The sequence below is a fragment of the Schistocerca cancellata genome, chromosome 2 (assembly GCF_023864275.1).
Source record: "Schistocerca cancellata isolate TAMUIC-IGC-003103 chromosome 2, iqSchCanc2.1, whole genome shotgun sequence".
NCBI classification, from domain to species: Eukaryota; Metazoa; Arthropoda; class Insecta; order Orthoptera; family Acrididae; genus Schistocerca; species Schistocerca cancellata.
Window position 1 is genome coordinate 304,135,618 of NC_064627.1, and position 26,143 is coordinate 304,161,760.

The following is a 26,143-nucleotide window of genomic DNA, read 5'->3' on the forward strand; positions in this document are numbered from 1 at the left end:
AGCACAAGATCAATGTCATCGTCTGTGGCCTCCCAGGTCACCAGACCTTACTCCCTGCGATTTTTATTTGTGGGGGTACATAAAGGACTGTGTTTATGTCCCACCTATGCCCGCTACTCTTCAAGAGGTACGACATCGAATTGTTGCGGCCGTGAATTCGGTAACTAAAGACCAGTTGCGTCGTGTGTGGCAAGAAATGAGATACCGGTTTGATATTTGTCGTGTAACAAATGGTGCTCATATTGAGGTACAGTTTTGATATTTGTTGTGTAACATTTGGTACTCATATTGAGTGAAGGACCGTTGGAATTGTGTTTCTATCATTTGTAGTTTTTGAGAAATAAATGTTTGAAATCTGCTCTTTCTTTTTGAAACGCCCTGTATATATATGAATATAATAGAGGGAAACATTCCACGTGGGAAAAATATATTTAAAAAGAAAGATGATGAGACTTACCCAACAAAAGCGCTGGCAGGTCGATAGACACACAAATAAACACAAACATACACACAAAACTCTAGCTTTCGCAACCAACGGTTGCCTCGTCAGGAAAGAGGGAAGGAGAAGGAAAGACAAAAGGATTGGGTTTTAAGGGAGAGGGTAAGGAGTCATTCCAATCCCGGGAGCGTAGAAATTAAACATCAGGGAGAAGAAATAAAAACTTTGAGATTTGCTGATGACATCGTAATTCTGTCAGAGACACAACGGACCTGCAAGAGCAGCTGAACAGAATGGACAGTGTCTTGAAAGGAGGATATAAGATGAACATCAACACAAGCAAAACAAGGATAATGGAATGTAGTCAAATTAAATCGGGTGATGTTGAGGGAATTAGATTAGGAAATGAGACATTTAAAGTAGCAAATGAGTTTTGCTATTTGGGGAGAAAAATAACTGATGATGGTCAAAGTAGAGAGGATATAAAATGTAGACTGGCAATGGCAAGGAAGGCATTTCTGAAGAAGAGAAATTTGTTAACATTGAGTATAGATTTAAGTGTCAGGAAGTAGTTTCTGAAAGTATTTGTATTGGAGTGTAGCCATGTATGGAAGTGAAACGTGGATGATAAATTGTTTACACAAGAAGAGAATAGAAGCTTTCGAAATGTGTTTGCTACAGAAGAATGCTGACGATCAGATGGGTAGATCACATAACTAATGAGGAGGTACTGAACAAAACTGGAGAGAAGAGAAATTTGTGGCACAACTTGACTAGAAGAAGGGATCGGTTGGTAGGACTTGTTCTGATGCATCAAGGGATCACCAATTTAATATTGGAGGGCAGCGTGGAGGGTAAAAATCGTAGAGGGAGACCAAGAGATGAATACACTAAGCAGATTCAGAAGGATGTAGGTTGCAGTAGGTACTGGGAGATGATGAAGCTTGCACAGGATAGAGTAGCATGGAGAGCTGCATCAAACCAGTCTCTGGACTGAAAACTGCAACAACAACAACAACAACAACAACAACAACAACAATCTTCACACACTCCCAGTCCTCCCACCAACCAAAACAATCAGCTCCATACCCTGAAATCAGTGACATCCTATCCAGAGTCCTTCCCACCCCTCCTAAAGTGGTGTTCCATTGCCCATCCAACCAATAAAACATCCTCATCCACCACCATGCCGCTCCCACTCCCAACCTCTTGCCAAAGGGATCATATCCCTGTGGCAGACCCAGGTGCAAGACATGCTCAGTCCAACCACACAGCACAGATTTATTCTACCCCATCAGAGGCTGTGCCATATGTGAAAGCAGCCATATCATATACCAACTCTGCTGCAAACACTGCACAGTTATTCACATTGGTACGACTACCAAACAGCTGTACACCAGGATGTTGAGAACAAAGTTGACTACGCGGTGGTACAACATGCAGCAGAGCAAAACATGTTCAGTTTCAATGCCATCTGCATCCCTCCATCAAATACCAGATGCTCTGAACTACACAGACAGGAGTTACCTTGCAACACATTCTTTGCTCCCATAATCATCCTGGCATCAATCTCTCCCAGCCTGTAGCCCCACACCCTCCACTTAGCAGTTTCCCCTTCCTCCATCCTGTCGCCCCCTCCCAATTCACGTACTCGCATCACCTTCAGCATGCACCACTCCTCACCAACTCCAATACTCATACATAACATGCCTAGCTCATGCACCTGCAAACCTTCCTACCTTGTTCCCAGCTGTAAAATTGGCTGCTTCCCTCCCTGCCACTACCCATCCACAACAATCCCTTCCCCCAGCCTCCTGCCTCTCTCTCAACCTCTACTCAGCACACTCGCCACAACATCCATCCCAACCTAGACCACCTGCTGAAATGGAGCACTGACAATTTGTGTCCAGCCAGTGTCGTTTAGGTGTGTGTGTGTGTGTGTGTGTGTGTGTGTGTGTGTGTGCGAGGGGGGGGGGGGGGGGGGGGGAAGTTGGGGTGCGCGCACACTCCTTGAAAAGGCATTACACTGAAAGCAAGCATCCTTGAAAAAGGTTTACTCTGAAAGGGAGCAAGTTTCCTTTCTTTTTGTGTGTGTGTGCACCTGTCGATGAGTTGATGCTTCTGCTTTCTGGTGAATGGTATCCTTTACTCCTAAAGTATTTACAAATTTTATTTCACACACATCTACATTTATACTTTGCAAGACTCATTAACAGTTGTAGTGCATGGTACTTCAACTATCTCTGTCATTTGTTCCCTTTCTGTTCAAACTATTAGTAAGCCTCAGCAAGAGTGGAAATTTTTCATGACAGCCAATGCGGGACAAATGTAGGGTGAAGAAATATGCTGCTTGATGCTTCTTCAACAATATTTCATATTAAAAATATTTAGGGAGCTCAATAACGAGTCCCTAATATAGGTCTGCAGAGCATTTTACGAAAAGGAAAGTTGCTACTCACCGTATAGCGGAGATGCTGAGCTGTAGATAGGCACAACAAAAAGACTGTCACAGATAAGCTTTCAGCCAGTAAGGCCTTCGTCATCAAAAACACACACACACACTCACGCAAGCACAACTCACACACAGGACTGCAGTCTCTGGCAACTGAAGCCACACTGCAAGCAGCAGCACAAGTGCACGATGTGAGTGGTGACAGAGTGGGAGTAAGGAGGAGGATGGGGCGGGGAAGGAGAGGGATGCTAGGATGGAGGGTAGGGGACAGTGAAATCCTGCTGGGGAGCCTGCAGGGATGAGGTGGAGAGAGGTTAGGGTAGGTGTGTGCAGTCGGGAGGTTAGATGGGGGGCAGTGGAAAGGTAGCAGAAAAGGCGAGAAGTAAAAAGACTGGGTGCGATGGTGGAATGAGGGCTGTGTAGTGCTGGTGCGTAACTCAGAAAAGCTGGTGTTGATGGGAAGGATCCATATGGCACAGGCTGTGAAGCAGTCATTAAAATAATGGATGTCGTGTCGGACAGCATGCTCAGCAACAGGGTGGTCCACTTGTTTATTGGCCACATTTGTCGATGGCCATTCATGTGGACAGACAGCTTGTTGGTTGTCATGCTCACATAGAATGCAGCACAGTGGTTGCAGCTTAGCTTGTAAATCACATGACTGGATATCCCATCAAAGGCAGGACTACTTGTGAAACCAGTTGAAGTCTAAAAAAATGTCCATACTGTGGCCTCATAGTTGTCTATGGCATTTTTAACTTCATCAGATATTTCAATTCATGCAGTATTTGTATCACGGTGTTTATGAAAACAGGACTGATATTTATCACGCAGGTTGAATATGTATACAACCATCTGAGCATGAACAGTATCTTCTAAGGATTTTGATACCATGGGTAATATGCTGATGACTGGTAATCACAGGGCGACTGTGCATTTTTCTGCTTACATATATGATGGACTAATGTTTTGTTTTCATTAAGTGGAGTACATCCCATTCAATTCAGAGAAGAAAATTAAATTTGTGTGTGTGTGTGTGTGTGTGTGTGTGTGTGTGTGTGTGTGTGTGTGTGTGTGTGTGTGTGTGTGTGTGTCAAGACCGGTACTATATTTCTTTGCAACAAACTTGGACATGATTATGCTGAGAACATCATTGCCTGCTGCTTTACAAAATATTCTCATTATTATTATTATTTTCCTTGTTCTGTCTGTTGTGATGTGTTCTTAGTGGAAAATGCCAGTGATGGATATGAGGCATTGGATTTCTGCCACGTAATAGGCTCATTGCAGCTAGGGATTCACTGATGCTAAAAAAATTCAATGGCTGTTAGCTAAGAGCCAAAAAAAATTTTCTTTCAGACATGAAAACTACAGAACTTCTTCCACAACATATGGAATGACAAGTGCCTGATATTGGCAGTGTGTACTTATTTATTTGCCCTGTTTTGTGTCTTTCTATATTCTTCATGGTGTTATGGTGTTAGTTTTGACACGAGACATCATATTCACTGTTCCGCATTTAACATAGTTCAGTAGTCAGCAATGGACTGGAGCTCTTCTCAGCCAGACTGTATGTATGGGGACACATTTGGAATAGACAGCTGTGAGCAATCAGTATGTTCATGAACTCTGCCACATATTGTAGGCTCCTTGGTTATTTGGTAACACTAAAGTCCTGCATAGTCAGCTAGTAAAGCATCACAATCCAAACATTTAATTTTCCATGTTACTTGGTGCAGTTTGACCTCTAAGCACAGCAAGTAATATAACACTATGTGTTAAAAGTCAGTGTGCCAAAGTCTGACTAATATCTCTTACTTAGTCTACCTTTCCCAACAAGGTTATACAAATAAAGCGTGGCTGTGTCCCATTCTTTAGCCATTAGCATATTAGTTAAACTGAATGCCAAGTAACATTTAGTTTGAATGTTGAATATATTTAAAGTGACACTACAACAATAACTAAACAAGAAAGAATCACAAAGAAAGTTAAATTCCAAAACTGTAAACCAACTGTTTAGGAGTAACATCATTAAATGAACATGATTACATGATTTTTACAGTGTCAGTGAGAAAAAGAGCCTCATACAATGCACACAGTTTATCTGGTACTTACCAAGGAACAATGTCTTAGAGTAAGCTTCTTTCCTGATATACAAATGAGGACCTACAGAAAATACAATATTTTTTATATTTCCTAATTACATCAGCTTTTCATCTTGCAAGCAAATCTCTGCCATCTGGCCTGAGACGGGCCAACCAGGACCAACAGACCACCATGTCATCAGCCATTGTCAATATTTGGATGCAGTATGGAGGCCATGTGGTTAGTAAACTGTTCCTCTGGCCACTGTTGGCTTTGCAAGACTTGGAGCTGCTACTTCTCATTCCAGTAGCACCTCAATTGGCACCATGAGGCTGACCACACCCCAGTCTTCCCACCAAGGAAAAAAACCCTGGCAGAAACGAGAACTGAACATAGTTCTCCGCATGGCAGCCTGCCATGCTGAACACTCAGCTACAGTGGTAGAATAATCAATCTGGCTGCCCAGTTATTTCTATTCTCAGATCTGCTCCACCTACGCATTTATATCATGACCTCCAACACCTTCAATTTATCTACAAACTCCTTTCTTTTATCCATAAAACTAACGGCTTTTTGATTATATAAAAACTGACGTCCACTTGAAGACCCACACTCATTAAGTTTCTGGCAACAGATCCAGAGCAGTGTGACTCTTTAATCTACATATTACACAATAATTTACACATTGCATATGATGAAAAATTGTTGATACAATGACACTAGACTTCAAATAATAATGTGGTAAGATAAAGCTATTATCAGCCTGAAGACTATTTTGAACACCAAACTGCTTTTGTAGGCAAGTGGACTTAGTGGAGGTAGTACGTTCTCGCTTTCCTCTGATCTCTGCACAGATTTTCCCAACCACTTTACAGTGACCTAATGTTTAACAAGAACTCAGAACCACTGTGCAACTTGGTATGTTCACTTTAAATTATCACTGCCAGATGTGCAAGAAATGATGTAACAGGGGCAAAAAAGCCAGGATCTGTTGAGGGTTGACCCACAGACCTTTGGATTTGTAGTGTAACAGGTCCCCCCCTCCCCCCCTCCTACTCCCTACCCCTCCCTCTTGAACCAAAGAGCCACAAAATACAGAGGAATTAATTATAAATGTGACTTCATAAGTTTTTAATAACAGTAAACACTACTGACAATCAGTATGTGAAATTTCAGGCAGTAAATGGAGGTTATCTGAGGTTAAAAATACTTTGGTTTCATCTACTAGCAATGGAAGCTTGTTCTGCAGCACAGCAGGCCACATAATGCAAACAAATTTGGTTAATATGTTGCTGAGATCTTCAGTCCAAGGACTGATTTCATGCAGTTCTCCACACTAGCCTTCACTTTCACAAGCCTCTTCATCACTGCATAACCACATCCATTTGATCCTTTTTACCACAGTCAAGTCTTGGTCTCTCTCTTTACAATTTTCATCCAACACACTTACCTCTATCACCAAACTAATGATTGAGCCATTGTCAGTTATTTTGCTGCCAAAATAACAAAACCATCTACTACTTTCAGTATCTCTCTTCTTGACTAATTTAACAGCCTCGACTCATTTAATCTGAATACATGTTACTGCTCTTGCTTTACTTTTGTGGAGGTTCACCTTGCAACCTCTTTTCAAGACACTATCTGTTCAATTCAACTACTCTTCCAGGCCCTTTGTCATCTATGATAGAATTACAGGGTCTTGGCAAAACTAAAAGTTTTATTTTCCCTCCTGAGCTTGAATTCTCTTTCCAAATTTCTCTTTGACTTCCTTTACTGGTTGCTCAATGTACAAATTGAAAAACTTTGAGAATAAGCTAAAAATATGCCTCACTCCCTTCTTAATTAATACTTTCCTTCCATGTCCTTCAACTTTAATAACCTATTTCATTACTCATTTCAAAATTTCCATTTTGACGGGAGTCTGTATAAATTCCTCTTCTGTCAAATATCGACAATGGGCCTCAACAATTATTAAACCAGTTGAAAATGTAAAAAACATCTTTTTTAAATTGATATAGACAATCTACAAGGGTGTGCTGAAAAGTAAGGCCTCCAAATTTGTTATATGAAAATTCTTAAAGCTTTTGAGATAAAACAAATGTTATTAACATACTTTATTCTTCATGGTTACATACTTTCAGCCCTCTGACACTAGAGGGCACTGAATTGTAGTGTATGGTGCAGCATAATGTAACTATGAGAAATAATGTAACTATGAGAAATAATGTAACTATGAGAAACAGCATGCTGTAATTGATGTTCGAATTCAAAGAGTTCCTCCACATATGGAGCACCCTCTCCTACAACATGACAATGCCAGACCACACAGGAGCACTGCGACATCTCCAGCAATCCAACACCTTGGATTCACAACCATCGATCATCCTATATACTGTCTTGATGTGGTGCCAAAACTTAAAGAACACCTTTGCAGATTTCACTTGGACAGTAATGAAGCAATGCAAGCAGAGGTAATGTTGTGGGTTCATCAACAAAGTCAAACATTTTACATCAATGGTTTCAGCAAACTGGTCTCTTGTTGGGAGAAATATGTTCATTGCTATGGTGACTATGTTGAGAAATAAATATGTAGATATGAAGAATAAACATGTAGAATGTCAATAACGTTTGCTTTATTTACAAAGCTTTATGAGTTTTTACATAAAAAATTCAGAGGCATTACTTTTCAGCATGGCCTTATAATATGGCTATAAGACCAAAACATATTAGATAATATTGTTATACCTGCCTCAGTACAGAAAATATGAATCATGATAAATAAATAAATATCTTGTATTATGTTCAAATTATGAAACAGGCTTACCTAGAACAGGGGCATCGTTATCCAGAAATTTCATGAGTAGATTTTGAAAAACTGGAAGTCCTGTTGGTGCACCATTTGCTGAAGATACGGAATCTTTCTCATCTGGTCCATCAGCATCAACTGACACCAAATCATTCTGACGCTTCTCCAACAATTTAGCAACAGCCATTGCACGATGTTCACCAGAACGCTTATTACTTACTGCCCACTCGCAAAGAATTTGGACAATTGGTTCATCCTGTTGTGCTGTCTGTCAATAATAAATCACACTTTTTTAGTATCTTGTGGACACTGAATAACATTACAATAGTCTTTTCTTTTAAAGACAGAGAATTATTTATAGGAACACAGTGTGGCCCATTTAATGTGAATACTTCTTGCTCACAAAATACGTGCTTTTGAAGATGCATCCGTTGATGCAAGTAATTGTGGATGGTGGGAAATTTCATACATTATCCTAAAGAATGATCAGTACATACACTAGTGATAACAAGGAATGGAGTGGAAAACTTTCTTGGCCTCTGATTTCTTTATTCCAATCACTGTTTAGTGTTCCTTTGCCAACCTGCTTGGTTCTAAGTATTGTGTGTCAGTCTTTTTAATCATTGTTCCATTCATAAGAATTATATATCTGACAGCCTCTACATCTATCTACTAATGCACTGCTGCTACTGGAGCTAATCCTTCCTTTGATTTACCCCTAATTGTGTATAATTTGTAAAAACAGAGAGACCACTGTGAATCCTGGCTATCAATTTATTATACTGCCATTCACCAATTATTTCAATAACTCCTCTTAATATAAACACAGCAAACCTGTACTGCTCTTCTTGACACAATATTTGACTAAGTAAATCACTATCATCACCACCATCATCATCAACACCATGCTCTCTTATGTATTCACAGTACATACACTATGTGATCAAAAGTATCTGGACACCTGACTGAAAATAACTTACAAGTTTTTGGTGCCCTCCATCGGTAATGCTGGAATTCAATATGGTACTGAAAGAAGTCAATATGGTATTGGCCCATCCTTAGTCTTGATGACAGCTTCCACTCTTGCAGGCATATGTTCCATCAGGTGCTGGAAGGTTTCTTGGGGAATGGCAGCCCACTCTTCACGCAGTGCTGCACTGAGGAGAGGTATCAATGTCGGTCGGTGAGGCCTGGCCCTAAGTCAGTGTTCCATAACATCCCAAAAGTGCTCTATAGGATTCAGGTCAGGACTCTGTGCAGACCAGTCCATTACAGCGATGTTATTGTCGTGTAACCACTTCACCACAGGCCGTGCATTATGAACAGGTGCTCAATCCTGTTGAAAGACGCAGTTGCCATCCCCAAATTGCTCTTCAACAGTGGGAAGCAAGAAGGTGCTTAAACCATCAATGTAGGCCTGTGCTGTGATAGTGCCATGCAAAACAACAAGGGGTGCAAGCCCTCTCCATGAAAAACATGACCACACCATAACACCACCACCTCCGAATTTTACTGTTTGCACTACACATGTTGGCAGATGACATTCACCGGGCACTTGCCATACCCACACCCTGCCATCGGATCACCACATTGCGTACCATGATTTGTCACTCCACAAAGTTTTTCCACTGTTCAATCGTCCTATGTTTACACTCATTACACCAAGCGAGGTATCGTCTGACATTTACCGACCTGTTGAGTGGCTTTTTAGCAGCCGTTTCACCATGAAATCCAAGCTTCCTCACAACCTGCATAACTGTCATAGACCTTGCAGTGGATGCTGATGCAGTTTGGAATTCATGTGTGGTGGTCTGGATAGATGACTGCCTATTACACATTACAACCCTCTTCAACTGTCAGCAGTCTCTGTCAGTCAACAGACGATGTCCGCCCATACACTTTTGTGTTGTACTTGTCCCTTCATGTTTCCACTTTACTATAACATCAGAAACAGTGGACCTAGGGATGTTTAGTAGTGTGGAAATCTTGCATACAGACGTATGACAAAAGTGAAACCCAATCACCTGACCATGTTCGAAGTCCGTGAGTTCTGCGGAGCGCCCCATTCTGCTCTCTCACGATGTCTAATGACTACTGACGTCTCTGATATGGAGTGCCTGGCATTAGGTAGCAGCACAATGCACCTAATATGAAAAATGTATGTTTTTGGGGGTGTCCGGATACTTTTGATCACATAGTGTATGAGGACACATTACGTTGTTGATATATTGCCAAGAAGGCATAAGATCAGGCAGCATGCTCGCGAAGACTTCATGAAACCTTACAACAAGCCTCTGACTTACCTACCTCCAGCTATCTGCCAATGTAATTGTGGTTTTAGTCTATAATATTCCTTTCTCTTAAATTACCCTTCATTTAAATTGCTTTTGAAGACACTCAAACTTCTTATAAAGAATGTAAAGAGTAAAATTACCAACTCACAGTATAACTGAAGCACCGAGCAGTCTACATACACATAAATAGGATTGTAAACAAGACTGTTCTCTTTCTTGGCAAGTTGAACTAAAATAAAATTCTCAAGTTTCTGCCTGATGAGTTCCTTGAAATGGTGTGATGTTTCAGTGAGTGTCACTCTCATCATCTTCTGATCAAGAAAGACAAATGTGGTTAAATTTTGTTCACTGAATACATTTTCATGATGATGCAGACCAAGAGAGGATGGGAAATGTAGTCATGTATCTATGTGTGTGTGTATTAAAACCTTATCTATATGATGAGTGGTTACCCCTACTCCTTTCATTATACGCATTCCATACAGGACTTTCCAGGACTGAACTTGCTAAATATTTTTTATATTTGGTCTATGAATGAATTTTCATCTGAACTACATCAAACAAGAAAAAAGACAAGTTAACTTAAAACATTTTTTATACCATGAAGTACAAACTCACATTGTCTGTTCTGGCTTCTCGAACATCAACACTGGGGCTGGCTTGGACATCTTTTACTGTGGTTGACTGTGAGAAAACTTTAGAGTAGAGTGTATCAAGGCAGTTAGTGCTATCAGTACGGTCAAAATTGTGCCTGTCAAGAGCATCAAGTGCAGCTAGGACTCTTGCTGTTGTAACACCAGCAGATGACTGCTGCCACTTGTCACATGACCACCGGCCCTCCGCTGCTCGACTTCGTTGCCGCACATGCTCTTCGGCAGCCATCAGCTGACGTCTGCCAGTAGAAATACAAGAGACAATCCCATTAGGCAATATCAGTGTTATTTACATTTAATAGATAAGTGTTTGGAGCATCAATTATCTGTACAGTAACAATATTACCTTTAGCATAACACAAAAACTAACAACAGAAAAATTATGAAGAGTTCTTGGATTTTAAACTCTTTACAAGACAATACAGCAAGAGTTTGAATTTAGAACAGGGCAACTGTTGTTAAAGCAAAATACTAGGTAAAAGTACAAACACAAAGTTTTCAGAACACACTAGTTCAGGCATGACTCTTGCTTTCCGTATTGGGGAAGGCAGCGGCATTTATCAATCGGAACTAACCTATACCTAAGGCTACGCTACAGATCAATCTGTCACACCACAACCAAATTTTAGAGGGGGGGGAGGGGGCAAAGGCAATCTCACACTCTAACCAAATGTTTACATACTGTATCTTCTCCCCGTTTCACAATCAGCTACTAAATAAAATCAAATGCTAACTCCAAGACAAAATCTACAATTAGCTTATTTATCCTCCAACATTACATTTTCTGACAGTTTACCACAACAAATCAAACTAAAAGATACGTTTTAGAGAGAGCTTTAAGGATACAGTGTACTTTTCCGGCTCAATATTATGTAAAAATCAACATCTATTTATTTCAGGCACTGTTTATAATGAATAAGTTTTGTAGATTTTTGTTGATATCAGTTAATGCAGCAAACTTTCTAAACAAATTAGCAGTATTTTGAATATTTTTGAACCTTCTTAGAGTTAATAAAAAATACAAAGGAATTGATGCATTTTTTTCCCAAAATGCTTTCTCAAATTGAGGTACCATTTAATCCAATGTTATACATTTGAAGGACACTAAATTTTTACCAGATGTACATGACATGAAGGCTGAGGTATTAAACCTATTTAATTCCACCTATTATGTATATTACAAGGATAAAAAATATCACATCTTACATTTTAATTTTTATAATTTGTTTCCTAATAAAAAAGTTATTTTTTTTCTATAATTTAGTTGATTGTGCAATAAAGCTTAGGTCTACTACATAAGTATGGACTATTGCATGTTACAGAAAAAATTAAACCAGTGCTTTATAAACTTAAGGAAATATTTGTACCTGAATTCTGAAAAAATGCAACATGCAGGAACTTGCAAATGAAGATATGAGTCCAATTAAACTGTGCCTCAGAGCATTCCTGAAGCATAGTCTTCATCCTGCAGCATTTGTTCATCTTCAAGCTTTCTCTTGGCATTCCTTTTAGCACTTCTTGCTTGTTTGGTAACTTGAAGAGCGAATCTTTCAGCTTCATGCACCCGTTGTCTGTCACACGTAAGCAACTGATATTCCATATTAGAGCCACATTTTATGCCTAAATTTCTCAGGACTTCCAACCTTCCTATCACTCCAGCATTGAAACGTATCACTGTATCTAGTACACCAACTTTTAATGTATTTAGTCCTACAAAAACATTCTTGGGTAATCTTTCCCATGTGCAAAGGTTGAAACTTTCATTTGTATTCTGAGTACCACCATGAAGACATTTACTAAGCAAAACAGGGTCACTCAGGTCTCTAAAAATTGGTTTTATTCATTCATAACAGGCTCAGGAATAGAATGTTTATGGTGGTATATCTGACCACTTTCTTTTGCTTTTTGGTAACCACACCAAGAATCTGTCCCTTTACGGCAAAGTCCGTGAACAGGGTGGTCATCTGTGGACAACTTATGAAAGTATGTGGCCCATACAGCATTGCTGTAACATCATTCAGAGGTGCAGTTCATCTAATGGCCAGTCCATAATAACACTGAAGAAGGCCTATTTCAGTTTCTGTCAATCTGTCTCGGCTAAACAGAGATTTTACATCAGATAGCAACTTTCTACATCTACATCTACATATACATCTACATGGCCACCCTGCAATTCACTCCCAAGTGCCTGGGGGAAGGTTCATCGAACAATTTCATACTACTACTCTACCATCCCACTCTCGAATGGTGCTTGCGAAAAAGGAACACCTAAATCTTTCCGATCGAGCTCAGATTTCTCCCTGAGTAGGTGGGTGTCCTTTCATTTCTCTTTGTAGCTTCCTCGATCTAGCACCCATCCTCTTTAGCACATGTCCACAACACTCCAGTTTTGTTACCAAGGTACCACCATATACATTGAACTCATTAATTTTATTGAAAGTCCCCATCGCGTAGGTACTTCGTACATCTAATGTTATAAACAGGCACTGACCTCTGAAATATTTGTAGAGCTCCATCACACTCCATACCTCCACTGTAACCATCATAATTCTTAGAACACTGATGTTCAATATGTCCTTTAGTGTTACCACGGCAGGTGTGGCAGTACTTAGATAAGCACTCAACATCAACAACTTTTCCATTCTCCAGAGAAGTATCACTTACAACACCATTCAAGGAACGATGTCTTCAACGTTGCCATGTCCCATCAAGTGCAACAGCAATGTCCCTGGTTCCACTAATATTTACAGTTTCTTCTACTGCACATTTCATAGATCCTTTAGACTCAACCATCAAGGCACCTAAAAGTATTTTTATGTACTTGCTAAACCTACTGGGAGGTGGAGGAAGGTCCATCAAACCACAAAACGTTTGAGCAGCCTTTTTTTTCCTTTTTCTATTGCTTGCTCTGCATACACTAACATCAAATTCACATCATATGAATTATGCACAATGTTCAAAGTCATTTTTGAGGTAGATTTATTGCAGGATCTAAACAGAACAACTAATTTTGACACTAAACTCTTCCTGCTATTTTGTTGGTCAGCTATTTCCAGATAGCCTACACCATCATATTGTTTACATTCCACTTCCTTTATCAAAGAAGATAATATGACCACGTCAACAACAACAACAAATCCACTACAAACAGCATCATTGTTAACACAAAAATTTGAATCACCAGGAGGTGTGCATTGTGGCAGTTTTGTTCCCTGAAGAACTGATACAGAGGTTACTTTCACCAGTGTGGCTTGCTTTGTCTGTGAATTCGTTACCACGGAATTTCCTTTTATTGAATTTCTTGATGCTTGGCATAGTTCATATTTATTGCACACTAAAGGGTATACTTCCACAAATATATGTAGCACTAGGGCAACAAACATTCAATAACACGGGAACAAACTACTTCAGAGAAACAAAAGTAAATACTAGCAAAGATAATCATTTACAGACACTGGAAACCAGCACTGTTACCACCATATACAATGTATCATACACACAATTGCTGGAAATAGAAAGTTCACAGTTCTTTTCGAAATAATTCTGGTTTCTGTAATAGAAATAAAGGGGGTGTGGCGGCATACACGACAATAACATCAAAATTTGGTGTATATACAGGTCATTTTTCATTTGAAATCTTATAATGCATATATCAATGTAATCAGGAAAGACTATAGAATTTAATAAACTCATATAAAATTCGATTTTTCTGCCATTTATAAGTACCCTGTACCCTTAATGAGGTGTACGTCAGCTTCATTGCATGATTACAATTTTTTGTTTGTTCATTTGTGAACTTCAGAAGTTTAATGCTTTGTGCACTCAAACTGTGGTGTTCATGAGTTCACATGATGATACAGCAATGTTTTGACAATGTCACAGATCTTGTGCTGTGACTGGCTGACATGAGCAACTGGCATGGAAATGTACAGACTGTATTTGTCATATTTACACTTGTGTATTACAAGTGATACAGTGATACAGTGCACACAACCACTCAGCTGCATTGTGCACTTCTCTGTTAAAAGAGTGTGTATACTCTTGCCTGGATTTACACTGTCTTAATTCTCAATTCATATTTACATCGAGTCTCGTTGAACAAAGTTTTTTTCAATGTCGTCCTAATTGCATGTTCCAAAATTTTACCTGACAAAATTGGACAGTGAATTCATACTGTGCTGTGTTTGAATTCATACATAATACACTCACAAAATTACACTTGCTGATAATGCACATTAGCCATAGTCAGTAAGCAAGGAAACTAAAGTAACGGGACATATTTTGCACAAGAGATATATTTTGTGCGCTCCTTTTCTAGTCTGTTGTGAAATTCTCATTAGGTGATGACATTTATGTTAACGTACTCTTGGTGAGACATTTCCAAACTTATTCCAGCAGTAGATAGAATAGCCAATGGCAGAAACAAAAAACATGTCCAAAACACTATCCAAAAAATAATACTAAACGTCAATTAAAGGTTCATCAAAGCATAATAGCGATATACAGAGATAGGGATTCGATAACAAAGTTTCACCAACTCTATTCATTCCCTTTTGACATAAGCAGTGGAACATGAAAATTGTGTGCAGATTGGTAGGACACCCTTAGGCTGAAAAACCAGAGCCTTCGAGACACCCATCAGACCTGTTCTCAAAGGAAACATACCCCAAAGCTCTGCTACAAGAGCTAAGTGGGATTTCAAGGCATAGCCTTAAAACTAGCTACTACCTGTCTGAAAAACAGAGTGTGTAATCAGATATCCACAGTTCAAAAAACGTAGGCCAGTATTATTTAAATCTGTGTGGGAAATATGCGAAACACAATCTGATAATTTAAATTTTGTGTAACATTACTGAGAAATTTATTTTAATATATATTTTGGGGCAGCTCTGCCTCAGAGCCTTTAAATATCAGTTGCACCTGCTCTCACTAAATGTACACTGTTCTGAAACCCTGCACTAGATATTAACTTGGAACCTTGCATCTAATCAGCAATGCTCTTACCAGTCAATCTGTCCAGATAAGACTTACAACCTGTGTGCATAGCATAAGTCTGCTACTTTATCTCTCCTACCTTCCAAGCTTCACAGAAGCTCTAGTGCATGTATTTCTGAACTAGCATTCCTGGAAGAAAGGATGTAATACATGAAAGGTTGTTTCCTGAATAAAATTTCTATGTGGTTGGCAGTTTGTAGCTGCCATGATGCCTTTGATTACCATCACAGGTCCCACAGAAGCCAAGATCAATGTTCTTGTAGCATAATAATGCTCCCACTGGTCTGTATCCATGGTGTGGTGCATTTCTGAGCAACCATTCATCTGGATGACAGTGTATCCAGACACTACCCTGAACTTGATGTAACAAGTAATATGATTCATCGCCTACTTGTGGTTTCACAGTCCTTCAATCACTTTACACAGATGCTCACAACAGCAGCATGCAAACAAATAACCAACTTGCCGTTTATGAGATACTTGTTCCCGGAAGACTGGCTGTACAATCAGCCTTTTGTGAAAATCACTTATGTCAGTAAATTTTCCAATTTTCTCCCCATATCATTACCAGAATTATTTCCCATTCACCTCTGCTCTGCTTCTACATTTTTCTATTGCGTGTTTGCATATTAGCTGGTACACGACAAGTGTTATTTCAAAGGTGGTTCTCCCTTTGTTAGTACGAGGGTCGTTTTTTAAGTAAGGGCCGTTTTTATTTTTAAAAAAAGATACAAATACTTTTGTAAAAAAACTTTTATTTTCTGATTCTACACACTTTTACCTAATTTTCTACTTAGTTGCCTTGTTTATTTAAGCACTTCTCATACCGTACACCTAAGTTTTTAATTCCCTCTTCAAAGAATTCGGCCGCCTGCTCCGACAGCCAAGAGTTCACGGCAGCTTTCACTTCATCGTCGTCATTGAAGTGCTGCCCGCAAAGATGGAGTTTCAGGTACCGGAAAAGGTGAAAATCGCTAGGAGCAAGGTTGGGGCTGTATGGTGCATGGTCCAAAACTTCCCAGCCAAAAGAATCAATCAAATCCCGAGTCTTTTGAGAGGTGTGAGGCCTAGCGTTATCGTGCAGGAGCAAAACTCCTTTTGTCAGCATGCAGCGCCTTTTGTTTTGAATTGCTCTGCGGAGCTTCTTTAGAGTTGCACAGTAGGCATCTGAGTTGATTGTCGTTCCTCGTGGCATAAAGTCCACTAGCAAAACACCGCGCCGGTCCCAGAACACAGTTGCCATAATCTTGCGCTTTGACAGCATCTGTTTGGCTTTGACCTTGACGGGTGAGGTTGTGTGTCGCCATTCCATCAATTGTCGCTTGCTTTCGGGAGTGATATGGGATACCCATGTTTCATCTCCAGTGACAATTTGACTCAACATGTCATCCCCTTTTTCCTCGTAACGAATCAAAAAGTCCAATGAAGTGGCAAATCTCTTCCCTTTGTGGTCCTCTGTGAGGAGTCTGGTTACCCACCGAGAACACAGTTTCTTAAAGTTTAGGTTTTCAGACACAATTTTGTACAAAACCGATCTTGAAACTTGTGGAAATTCCAAAGAAAGGGTGGAAGTTGTGAATCTTCTGTCCTCACGAATCTTTGTTTCGACTGCAGCCACCAAATCATCAGTGATCACAGACGGCCGGACTGAGCGTTCTTTGTCATGGACGTTTTGACAGGCATTTTAAAACTCTCTAACCCATTGACGCACTTTACCTTCACTCATTGCATTCAAGCCGAAAACTTCTGTTAACTGACGATGAATTTCTGCAGCTGATAGGCTTCTCGCGGTCAAAAAACGTATCACTAACCGTATCTCACACGCAGCGGGAGATTCAACAATAGTAAACATTATAAAGTAGCACACCGATGCGTACACGTCAGCTACAGAGCTGCAACTTGCATCAGTGTGAACGGGAAGGATGCCGGCAAGTGGCGCGGTGGCTTGTTGCGGCGTCCGCGCGAGCTATGGGACTATACGCGCGAACGGCCCTTACCACTCACGGTGAGTAACAGAAGGGGAAGAGGAGAAGAGGGGAAGAGTAACAGCAACAAGGCACCTCAGCACAAGAAACTGTTGTCAACAAGTATATTCTATGACTGCTAACATTAATTCTACAGAAGATGTATCATTTCACTGTGGCTAATTAAAGCATTTTGTGGCAAATTTATTTTCTAAAACTGTTGCATTGATGAGAAATGATAATGGAATGAAACTTACATTTCTTTTAATTGATGAGGCAAAGACCATGGGACAGCTAAATACAAAACATGATATTTCTTATGACTGATGAATGCAATTTTTGGACCATGTTTAAACTGACATGAACTTGTATTTTTTAATTAGTTTATTCTCACATTAAACAAAAAAAAAAAAAAACATTTGGTGTCATCAAATTGTGCTTATTTTTCTTGCACTAAGACATCGCTGTCTGGTATCACTTTCGAAGCATTGCTAATTCGAAGATTAGCTTTTTAGTTCTGCTGTGATTGAGCTTTTATGTGTAGACATCATTCTCTTCACTGTAGCAAAAATTTGCTTGCACAAATATGTAGTTACAAACATCAACATAATCACAGCTGCAAAATTGTGAATTTATGGAAATTTATAAGGATGAAAATTATTAAATGATTCTGCGAGGGTGGTTTTATCACGAAATTTATCATGCAACTGCCTGTCACACTGAATGTCTATAACTGTAGCTAGCTATCCTGCACTGACGACTTGTTAATGATGATGATGATGATGATATGCCTGACCTTCACTTTGAACTAAACCCAGCCACAATGCAGCTTTTCTCTGATTTACAAAGAGCTGCTCTCCACTTTAATTACTGCGTCATTACATACGAGTATATTTGCTTGCACCTAAGGCTATAGCAAATGTAACACATGATAAGTCCTCTGAAGACAGCACCCAGTTTGCACTTCCCCCTGCACTACATAATGACGTCTGACCAGTGCATTTTCCGTGAGAGATCACAACCCAGGTGGTGACAGAGTGCAAGGACTCTTGCTCATCTAGCCAATTCCTGAACAAGCCTGCTCTACAACATAACAGTAGTGACATTGGTGCCCATTTCACCACATGTGCCATCTGAATTCTTGCCCCAGACACCAGATTCTCAGAACTCTGCAGTTGGGAAGTGGCATTACAACATGTCCTTGTTTCTTCCTACCCCCGTGGTGTTAATTTAAATTAATTTCCTCAGTCTCAGCAATTCTTCTCAGTAACTATTCCTTTCTTTGTTCCCTTTTAGTTTTCTATATTTTTTATTTCCTGATATCCCAATCCCTCACCTCTACCATATATAATGCACTTAACTTTCCTCATGAATTCTTCCACAATGTTTTGTAAAGTAATCTTTGTGTTGCTTATTACCCTATCTTCTACTCTCAAGCTCTCAGGTTTTCAAATCTCAGTGCAGTCCCCAACAATTGGTCTTTCCTTCTCCATCCGGTAAGTGTCCCATGACCCAGGGTTGAGGGTAACTTTTCCGAACCCTCCCCATTTCCTATATCTTGCCAGTCCTTTACCTTCATCCCTCTTCCTTCCCCTTCAACCCACTGGCTCCAAAAGTGTGCATATTTCTTTAATCTTTGTATATTTTTTCTTCTGAGCAGATTTTTTATCTCTCCAGTTAAAGAAAATCATGGTGTGATTAAAAAGAGAGAGCATTATGCTTATGCAGAAATCTGTAATTTTCAGTGCTCATCAGATTTTCTGTGACCTCTTGCAATGAAGTACAGCAGACTTCTCTATTGTGTCTACTGGGCAATGGACTTGTACATAAGGAGAGTGTAGTTTAACCCCACCTCCCCCTTTTTGTGTGTGCCATCTAAGTAATAGATGTTACATTATCAAATGCCTCTTCTACTAAACGTATTATGATGCAATCAAAAGGAAGCATGAGTGTAATACAGGATATGGCACAAAGACCTTCTGTATTTCAAAAGGTAGTTACAAACAAACAAAGGTATTGAGAAAATATTTTTATTTGTGAACAACAAAAACTATGCCATTTTACAATCGCTGGTTATAAAAATTATTTCCAGTAAATGACATCCTCCAATCTTGACACATTGAAAAAGCCTTTTCTGGAAGTTGTGTTGTGTTCTTTGTCTCATTTCCAGTGGAAAGGCAGCCACTTCCTGGCTGATTGCTTACTTAAGAGTTTGCAAAGTTGTGGGGCAATGTTTGTTCACTTGAGCCTTTAGGTGTCCCCACAGGAGCGGGGACACCAGGTGACCTTAGGGACCTGACAATTTCTCCACAAGAGAGAAGACATCCAGGAAACAACTCTCTCAAAATTTCTAAACAATACTGAGTAGTGTAATCTGTAACTCCGTCGTATTGGAGCCAGATTTCTCCTTCTTCATGTTCACCAACATAGTGGTTTACCTTAGTCGGAGGAAAGTCTCTACCATGTGGCAGTAGCGATTTGAATTAACTGTTACCATTAAGCCATCTTCTTTGATGAAATATGGCCCCACACTGTCACACAATGGGTGTGAAGCGGTTGTCTGTGAAGTTCCTGAGGGTTTTCTGCTGCCTAGTAGAAGAAATTTTGTTTATTTACAGTGTTCAACAAGTGTAAGTGGGCCTCATCAGAAGAAATCAAAACAGCTCCAGGGGGAATGTTCGGAAGTATTTCCTCACATACAGCTCTGCAAGTTTCAAAATGTCTCTCTCTTAATTCTTGGGTAACCATCATAATGCATGGGTGCATGTGAAGATCTCTGTGCAAGATTCTTCTTACACTCCTACCAGATAATTCGCAGACAGCCACATGTTTTAAGTGCTGAGCGCTATGGAGATTGCTGGATGGATGAGTGAATATTTTTTCTATCAGGAAGAGAATCATGTTGACCAAGTTCAAAGTGAGAGTGAAATGCTCTCTGAGTGGAACTCACAGAAGCATCATTATGAATATACTGTTCCATAACAAATGCATGATGCTCAGCTAGCCAATATATTGTGCCTACTGAAAATAGCATGTACTCTGTTATCAACTGAAACCCCCTCCACATCAGCATCTCCACCACAACTTACACAGCAGCCCCGCTTTTTACCAGACCCCATATATCGTAAATAGGGCTAGGCCCCTGCATAGCTGGCCAATCCTGTTTCCGGCACGATGTTTGCATTATACGAGTTGCTGGACCTTGGCCCAGACAAGCTCCCCCTGCTTATGTGTCTCACCTGTGTGTTTTAATTTGTTGCTGATTACAAATATTATGTTTACAGGTCTAATGCTAACAGGTGCCACTAGGACCAACCATCATCATTCACAGACAGCACATGTAGCACCTACAGTGGAGCTACAATATGAGACAAGTTGTGTCCATGGGTCACATGGTCACCAAGACCCCACGGAGATTCCTCTGCCGCAGCGTACTTAATCAGTGGTGCAACCTCCAGCAGAGAGCTGCAGCTGCAGCTCCTCTCCATGCTGCTCACACCGGTTGCCTATGACATCCCATCTTTTGGAGCTCCTGCTGAGTCCACACCATACCACATTGCTCCGCTACACCATTCAGTAGCTGCCATACATCTTCTGTAGGACTCAGTGCTGCAGCGAACTTTCTGCTGTATCTACCGCTGATAAAAGATGATCATTTCTTTTATTACTATCTTATGGCAGATTTTACTTTCTGTGGTCATACTACAATAAATGCACATTATAAGACTATCTATGGAATCATCATTCTTTGCTTTACTATTCACTGTCATCCTACAGGGTCGCAACCGAGTCTTGGATATGCTATGCTGTTTGGACTTTGGTCTTGATTACACTAGGGCTAGAACACTGCTACTGACTTAGGAAGCCACTGGCTGTCGCTTCCTTATTATTGTATTCTGCGCAGCCTCATGTTTGACTGTATAAACAATTAATTGGTCAGCTCTCTTTTGTACTGAGTGCTACAATAATGAGAATATCTTATTCTACAAAACTGACAAACTGAAAACTCAAAGCAATCAGATATGAAGTCTAATGTCTGTTACCCAAATGTTTTCATTTTTGAAATAAGAAAACCCCTGCACAATTAAATGTAAATAAATGTGGGAAAATCAAATTTGTCTTCATAAATGACAATAAAGAACAAAGTAAAAGCTTTTCAATTCTGTTTACCTTACTTCTGGATTATTTGCTCTCTGTGGCATCGGAAGCATAGATGGAGTGCACAATAAATGGTCAAGAGGTGATCCATTGAGCATAGAATTTGACTTCCCCTCACCCACACAGTTCCATACTAATGCTGTGGGGCATTCAAGTGTGATGACCTATATAACATGAAGAAACTTCTGGATAAAATACGTTTCTTCAAATCAACAGAACTGTATTTAACAATATAAGATTATTATAATACATAAAAATACACACACGAATAGTAAAATATAAATTACATTGCATTACAACACAAACAATTATGAAAATGGATGCACACTGCGGGACTACAATGTGCTGAATGGACACACAATGCTGGGATTGAAGTTTGGCAGGTGGACTAGGGGTGGAGAAGTTGCATCGGGTAGAGTGGGTAGAGAGAGTAAAAGGTGAGAAGATGAAGGAGGTTTTGGGAGTGAATAGCTAGTGGGCCAGAGGGAGGCAGCATTCATGCTGGACAGGAATGCAGGATGGAGGGGTGACAGGCGCACAGGCTAGACATTTGACACAAGAGCACCAGAGTCAGTGAGGTGTGGCACACTAAGTAAATAACATGGAGGCATCAGTTGGGAGAGTGACATGAGAGACGATGGGCAAACTGTTGATCTGAGGGTGTGGGGGCAATGAGTTAGTGGACACTGGAGCTGGGAGTATTGTGGCAGTGGAGGATGTATTGCAATGATATCTCCCATCTAAGTAGGCCAGAAAAGTTGGTGCAGGAGGGAAAGATTTAGATAACAAGAGTTGTGAAGGAGTCACTGAACTTAAGCATGTTGTGCTCAGCAGCATGTTCTGCCAGTGGGTGATCAACTCTGTTCTGTGCCAGAATTGGCATTGCCCATTCATTCTGGTAGACAGTTGAGTATCGGTCATGCCCATATAAAATGCTGAGTAGAAATTGCAGCAAAGCTAGTTTATGACATGGCTCCTTCCACAAGTGATCCTGTCTCTGATGGGATAGGATAGGCCTGTGACAGGACTGGAGAGTAGGAAGAGCTGGTGTGTGAATTGGGCAGGCCTTGCAACTGGGCCTTCACAGGGATATGCACCCTATGGCTAGGGTTTGAGAGTGGGAATGGCAGAGGGATGGAGTAGGATATTGTGTTGGTTGGGTGGGTGATGGAATACCATTTTATGGCAGACGGGAGGGTTGTGGATAGGATGTCCCTCATTTTTGGGCATGAAGATAGATAATAAAGCTCGGTGAAGGATATCGTTCAGTTGCTCCAGTGTGGGGCCTCAATTTCTGTTACCCCACTGTCACCACACCCTTTACCCAACAGTTTTTCCTTCCCCTGTCCAATCACCCTTTCCTAATCAATGCTTCCACATCATCTGTATCATGTGGTGCACCTCACTGGCTCTAGTGCCTGTCTGTAACTTGCCTAGTTCATGTACCTGCCACCCATCTCTCCTGCATCCCTATACTGTATGCCTACTGCCTCCCTCTGAGCCACCAGACACCCATCCCCAATCTCTCCTTCTGCCTCTTTCTTCCTCTGTCCACCCCATCCAACACAGTCCCCACCTGACGAATCATACCTAAAATGTAGGATTCAGAATGTTTCAAATATTCCATGGCTGGGAGAAGGAGAAAGGGATATAGAGATATGCTACAGGAGGTAAAAGCATGTCTGAATGAGCCATGGTTCAAGAAAGATACAAGGTACATAAAAATTTACCAAAAGTAACACACACAGACCAGCCATACTGTCCCTGTGACCATGTCAGTTGAAAGAGTCACTCAGTAACATATTCAAATAACCTGATGATGACTTGGCAAGGAGCCAAAACTGTCAATGATAGCACTTGTGTGGCTTTAGTCTGAAATACTTAATAACAATTTTAAAAAAGTAACAGCTGACTCAACAGGCAAGATTAAAATTGCAAAAAAACTGACAATGATTGGAAGCAATTGATAAGTCAAACATGGGAGCAAAACTTGAAAGGAATGATAAAGTGTAAATGAAAGTAAAATATAGAAAGAAGTGAACTCTGAAAGAGGAGAGCAAGTTATGGTTAGAACATAGAGATGTGAAGGTACATTTGAAAGAGGAGGACTGGTATGGAGGGAGGAAGCAGAACAGTAATGGAAAGGAAACAGAAACTGATTGAAATACAACACAGAGAATGTAAATAGACACAAGGAATAACATAGAAGACAAGTGAAAGAAAAAACATATTTAACATAAGACCAGGCAGATGATGAAGGCCAGAATGATATACAGTCAGTTACCATAGGGAGTTTTTGAAGCAGTATTTTAGGAGTTCTATGCATGTAAAACACTAACCACCGAACATATGAGTACAAAGAGGCAACAGTGGAACAGGAATGTTAGAGAAAGTGGACAACCCAATACTATGCAAATAAAACAGAGAAAACTTATTAGAGCAGAAGGTGTCTTCAGATAATATTCTCATAGAAGTATTGAGAGGAGCAATGGATAGCAACAGAATGCAAGGCCTCAAAAAAGATCTAGAGGCAACATTAACAAGGACATAAAACAAACAGCATAGAAGAAAAAGGAATGTAGAATGATCATAATGAAATTACAGAGCAATCTTATGGTCAAATAAGCAATGTAGAAAATTGATGTTGGGAGTTGGTATTCAAGTGAAATTAATAGACAAGTCCTACACACTATGTTTCATATTTAGCAGTATGATATAGAGTGTTTCAAGATAGAGAGGATTCACTGTAGCTGAAAGATTAAATAGTGGCCATTCCAATATAATTTGCTGTCCCAACCTTGCAAATCAAGTAACAGACATTTTAATGTGTACTTTGCAAGTGGATAAGATGGTGTACATTGTTACGGAGAGATGAGAAGCCTAGAAAATGTCTCCCTATGGGGAAACTCACTTGAGCAAGGATTGTGGGCAGAGATATGCTTCCAGAGAATGGTACCAATCCTTAAAAGTATGTTATAGTGGTTAAGAGGATGACACCCCAATGTTACTTTGAAATATGTGCAGTAGATTTTGAGTATTATCAAGTGTTCCATACAGTGTTAAACTTTTAAATCAGTAATGGATCAGTACCAGAGGGTGTTTCATTATTATATACTAATCCACTGCGAGCAGATTTGCTGGGACAAATAAATAGTAAAACATATGTAGGAACTAAAAAGATTTTTGAGGGTGTTTGACATCATTAATGGTGATGACTTCAAATTGGTCATCCAATGTTAAAGCTAGAAACCTCCTGAGACATAGCATTGAAAACTGGCATACAGGCAACAAGAAACAACCACACAACATAACATCACAAGTAGTACATCTCTCCTTCATGTATTAAACAGTGATTCACATGCTTGACTTCCTTAAACTCTGTAACCCTGTACTAGAAATAAGATTACATGATTGTTAGAAAACAGCAGGTAAAAAGGAATAGAAAGGGCCATCTTCATAGGAAGCATTACTCTTTATTGTTATCTCATAAATCACACCTATAGTGCTGTTGCATATGTCATGTGAAATGAAATCCTGACCAATGTCCATATTCTACAGCAATGGGCTTAGAAAACTATGAAACTACTAGGCCCTACTATATCTCACAGTGTTGGGGTTGCCTACCTGTTTACACTGTGATGACAGTTTACAGAGCAGACTTTTATTCGCTATGTGAACGTGGTGTGCAGCTGTGAGGGACTGACAAACATCTTATGCATGGTGAAGAATGTGTATTGTACCAGCTACACATCACTGAGTGGTAGCTACCACTCTGGGATCATACTGTAACAACATAAATCTGTATTTCTAATACTGAATACCTCATTTAGTTTTTTCATTCATCCCACACTATCACTATTTAATAAGAGATTAACTTCCAGTGCATGGCTCAAAGCACGAACTAGGCTGTCAGTTGGTTACACCCCCAGCCTATGAATAACACTGAAATGATATCAGACCAACAATACACACAACAGTAGAGAGGGCTGCATAACTATTTCTTTTTCACCAACAAAATGTTAGTCCTGTCTTAACAGCGAGGATTAATGCTTGCTTTGAAGTTCATCTTTGTTAAAGCGTTCTACATGCTGCTTCCTAACATATTGAGCAAACTTCCTTCAAGTCCCGGCTTGAAAAGTTCTAAGCAATTTCAGGGTGCTATTCCCATTTAATACATGAAAGGATGTAGTCTCCTTGATTCTGTGTCTGTAGTAATATGGTTTATTGCAATTGGTTTCCGATTTACTGTTGAGTAACACATTTCAAGTCAGCACCTTTTGAGATGACAAAGTCTCTC

The 26,143-nt window shown here is 40.0% G+C and overlaps 1 protein-coding gene across 1 annotated transcript in view; it reads right to left on the reverse strand.

The window, feature by feature from the left end:
- LOC126161685 (mediator of RNA polymerase II transcription subunit 12) overlaps positions 1 to 26,143 on the reverse strand; it is a 415,184-nt gene that overhangs the window by 324,499 nt on the left and 64,542 nt on the right. Inside the window, exons 9-11 of the mRNA XM_049917698.1 lie at positions 21,859 to 22,010; positions 10,695 to 10,968; positions 7,801 to 8,050 (exon numbers count right to left, since the gene is read on the reverse strand). Of these exons, the coding sequence (XP_049773655.1) occupies positions 7,801 to 8,050; positions 10,695 to 10,968; positions 21,859 to 22,010 (676 nt within the window). The remainder of the gene's footprint in view (positions 1 to 7,800; positions 8,051 to 10,694; positions 10,969 to 21,858; positions 22,011 to 26,143) is intronic.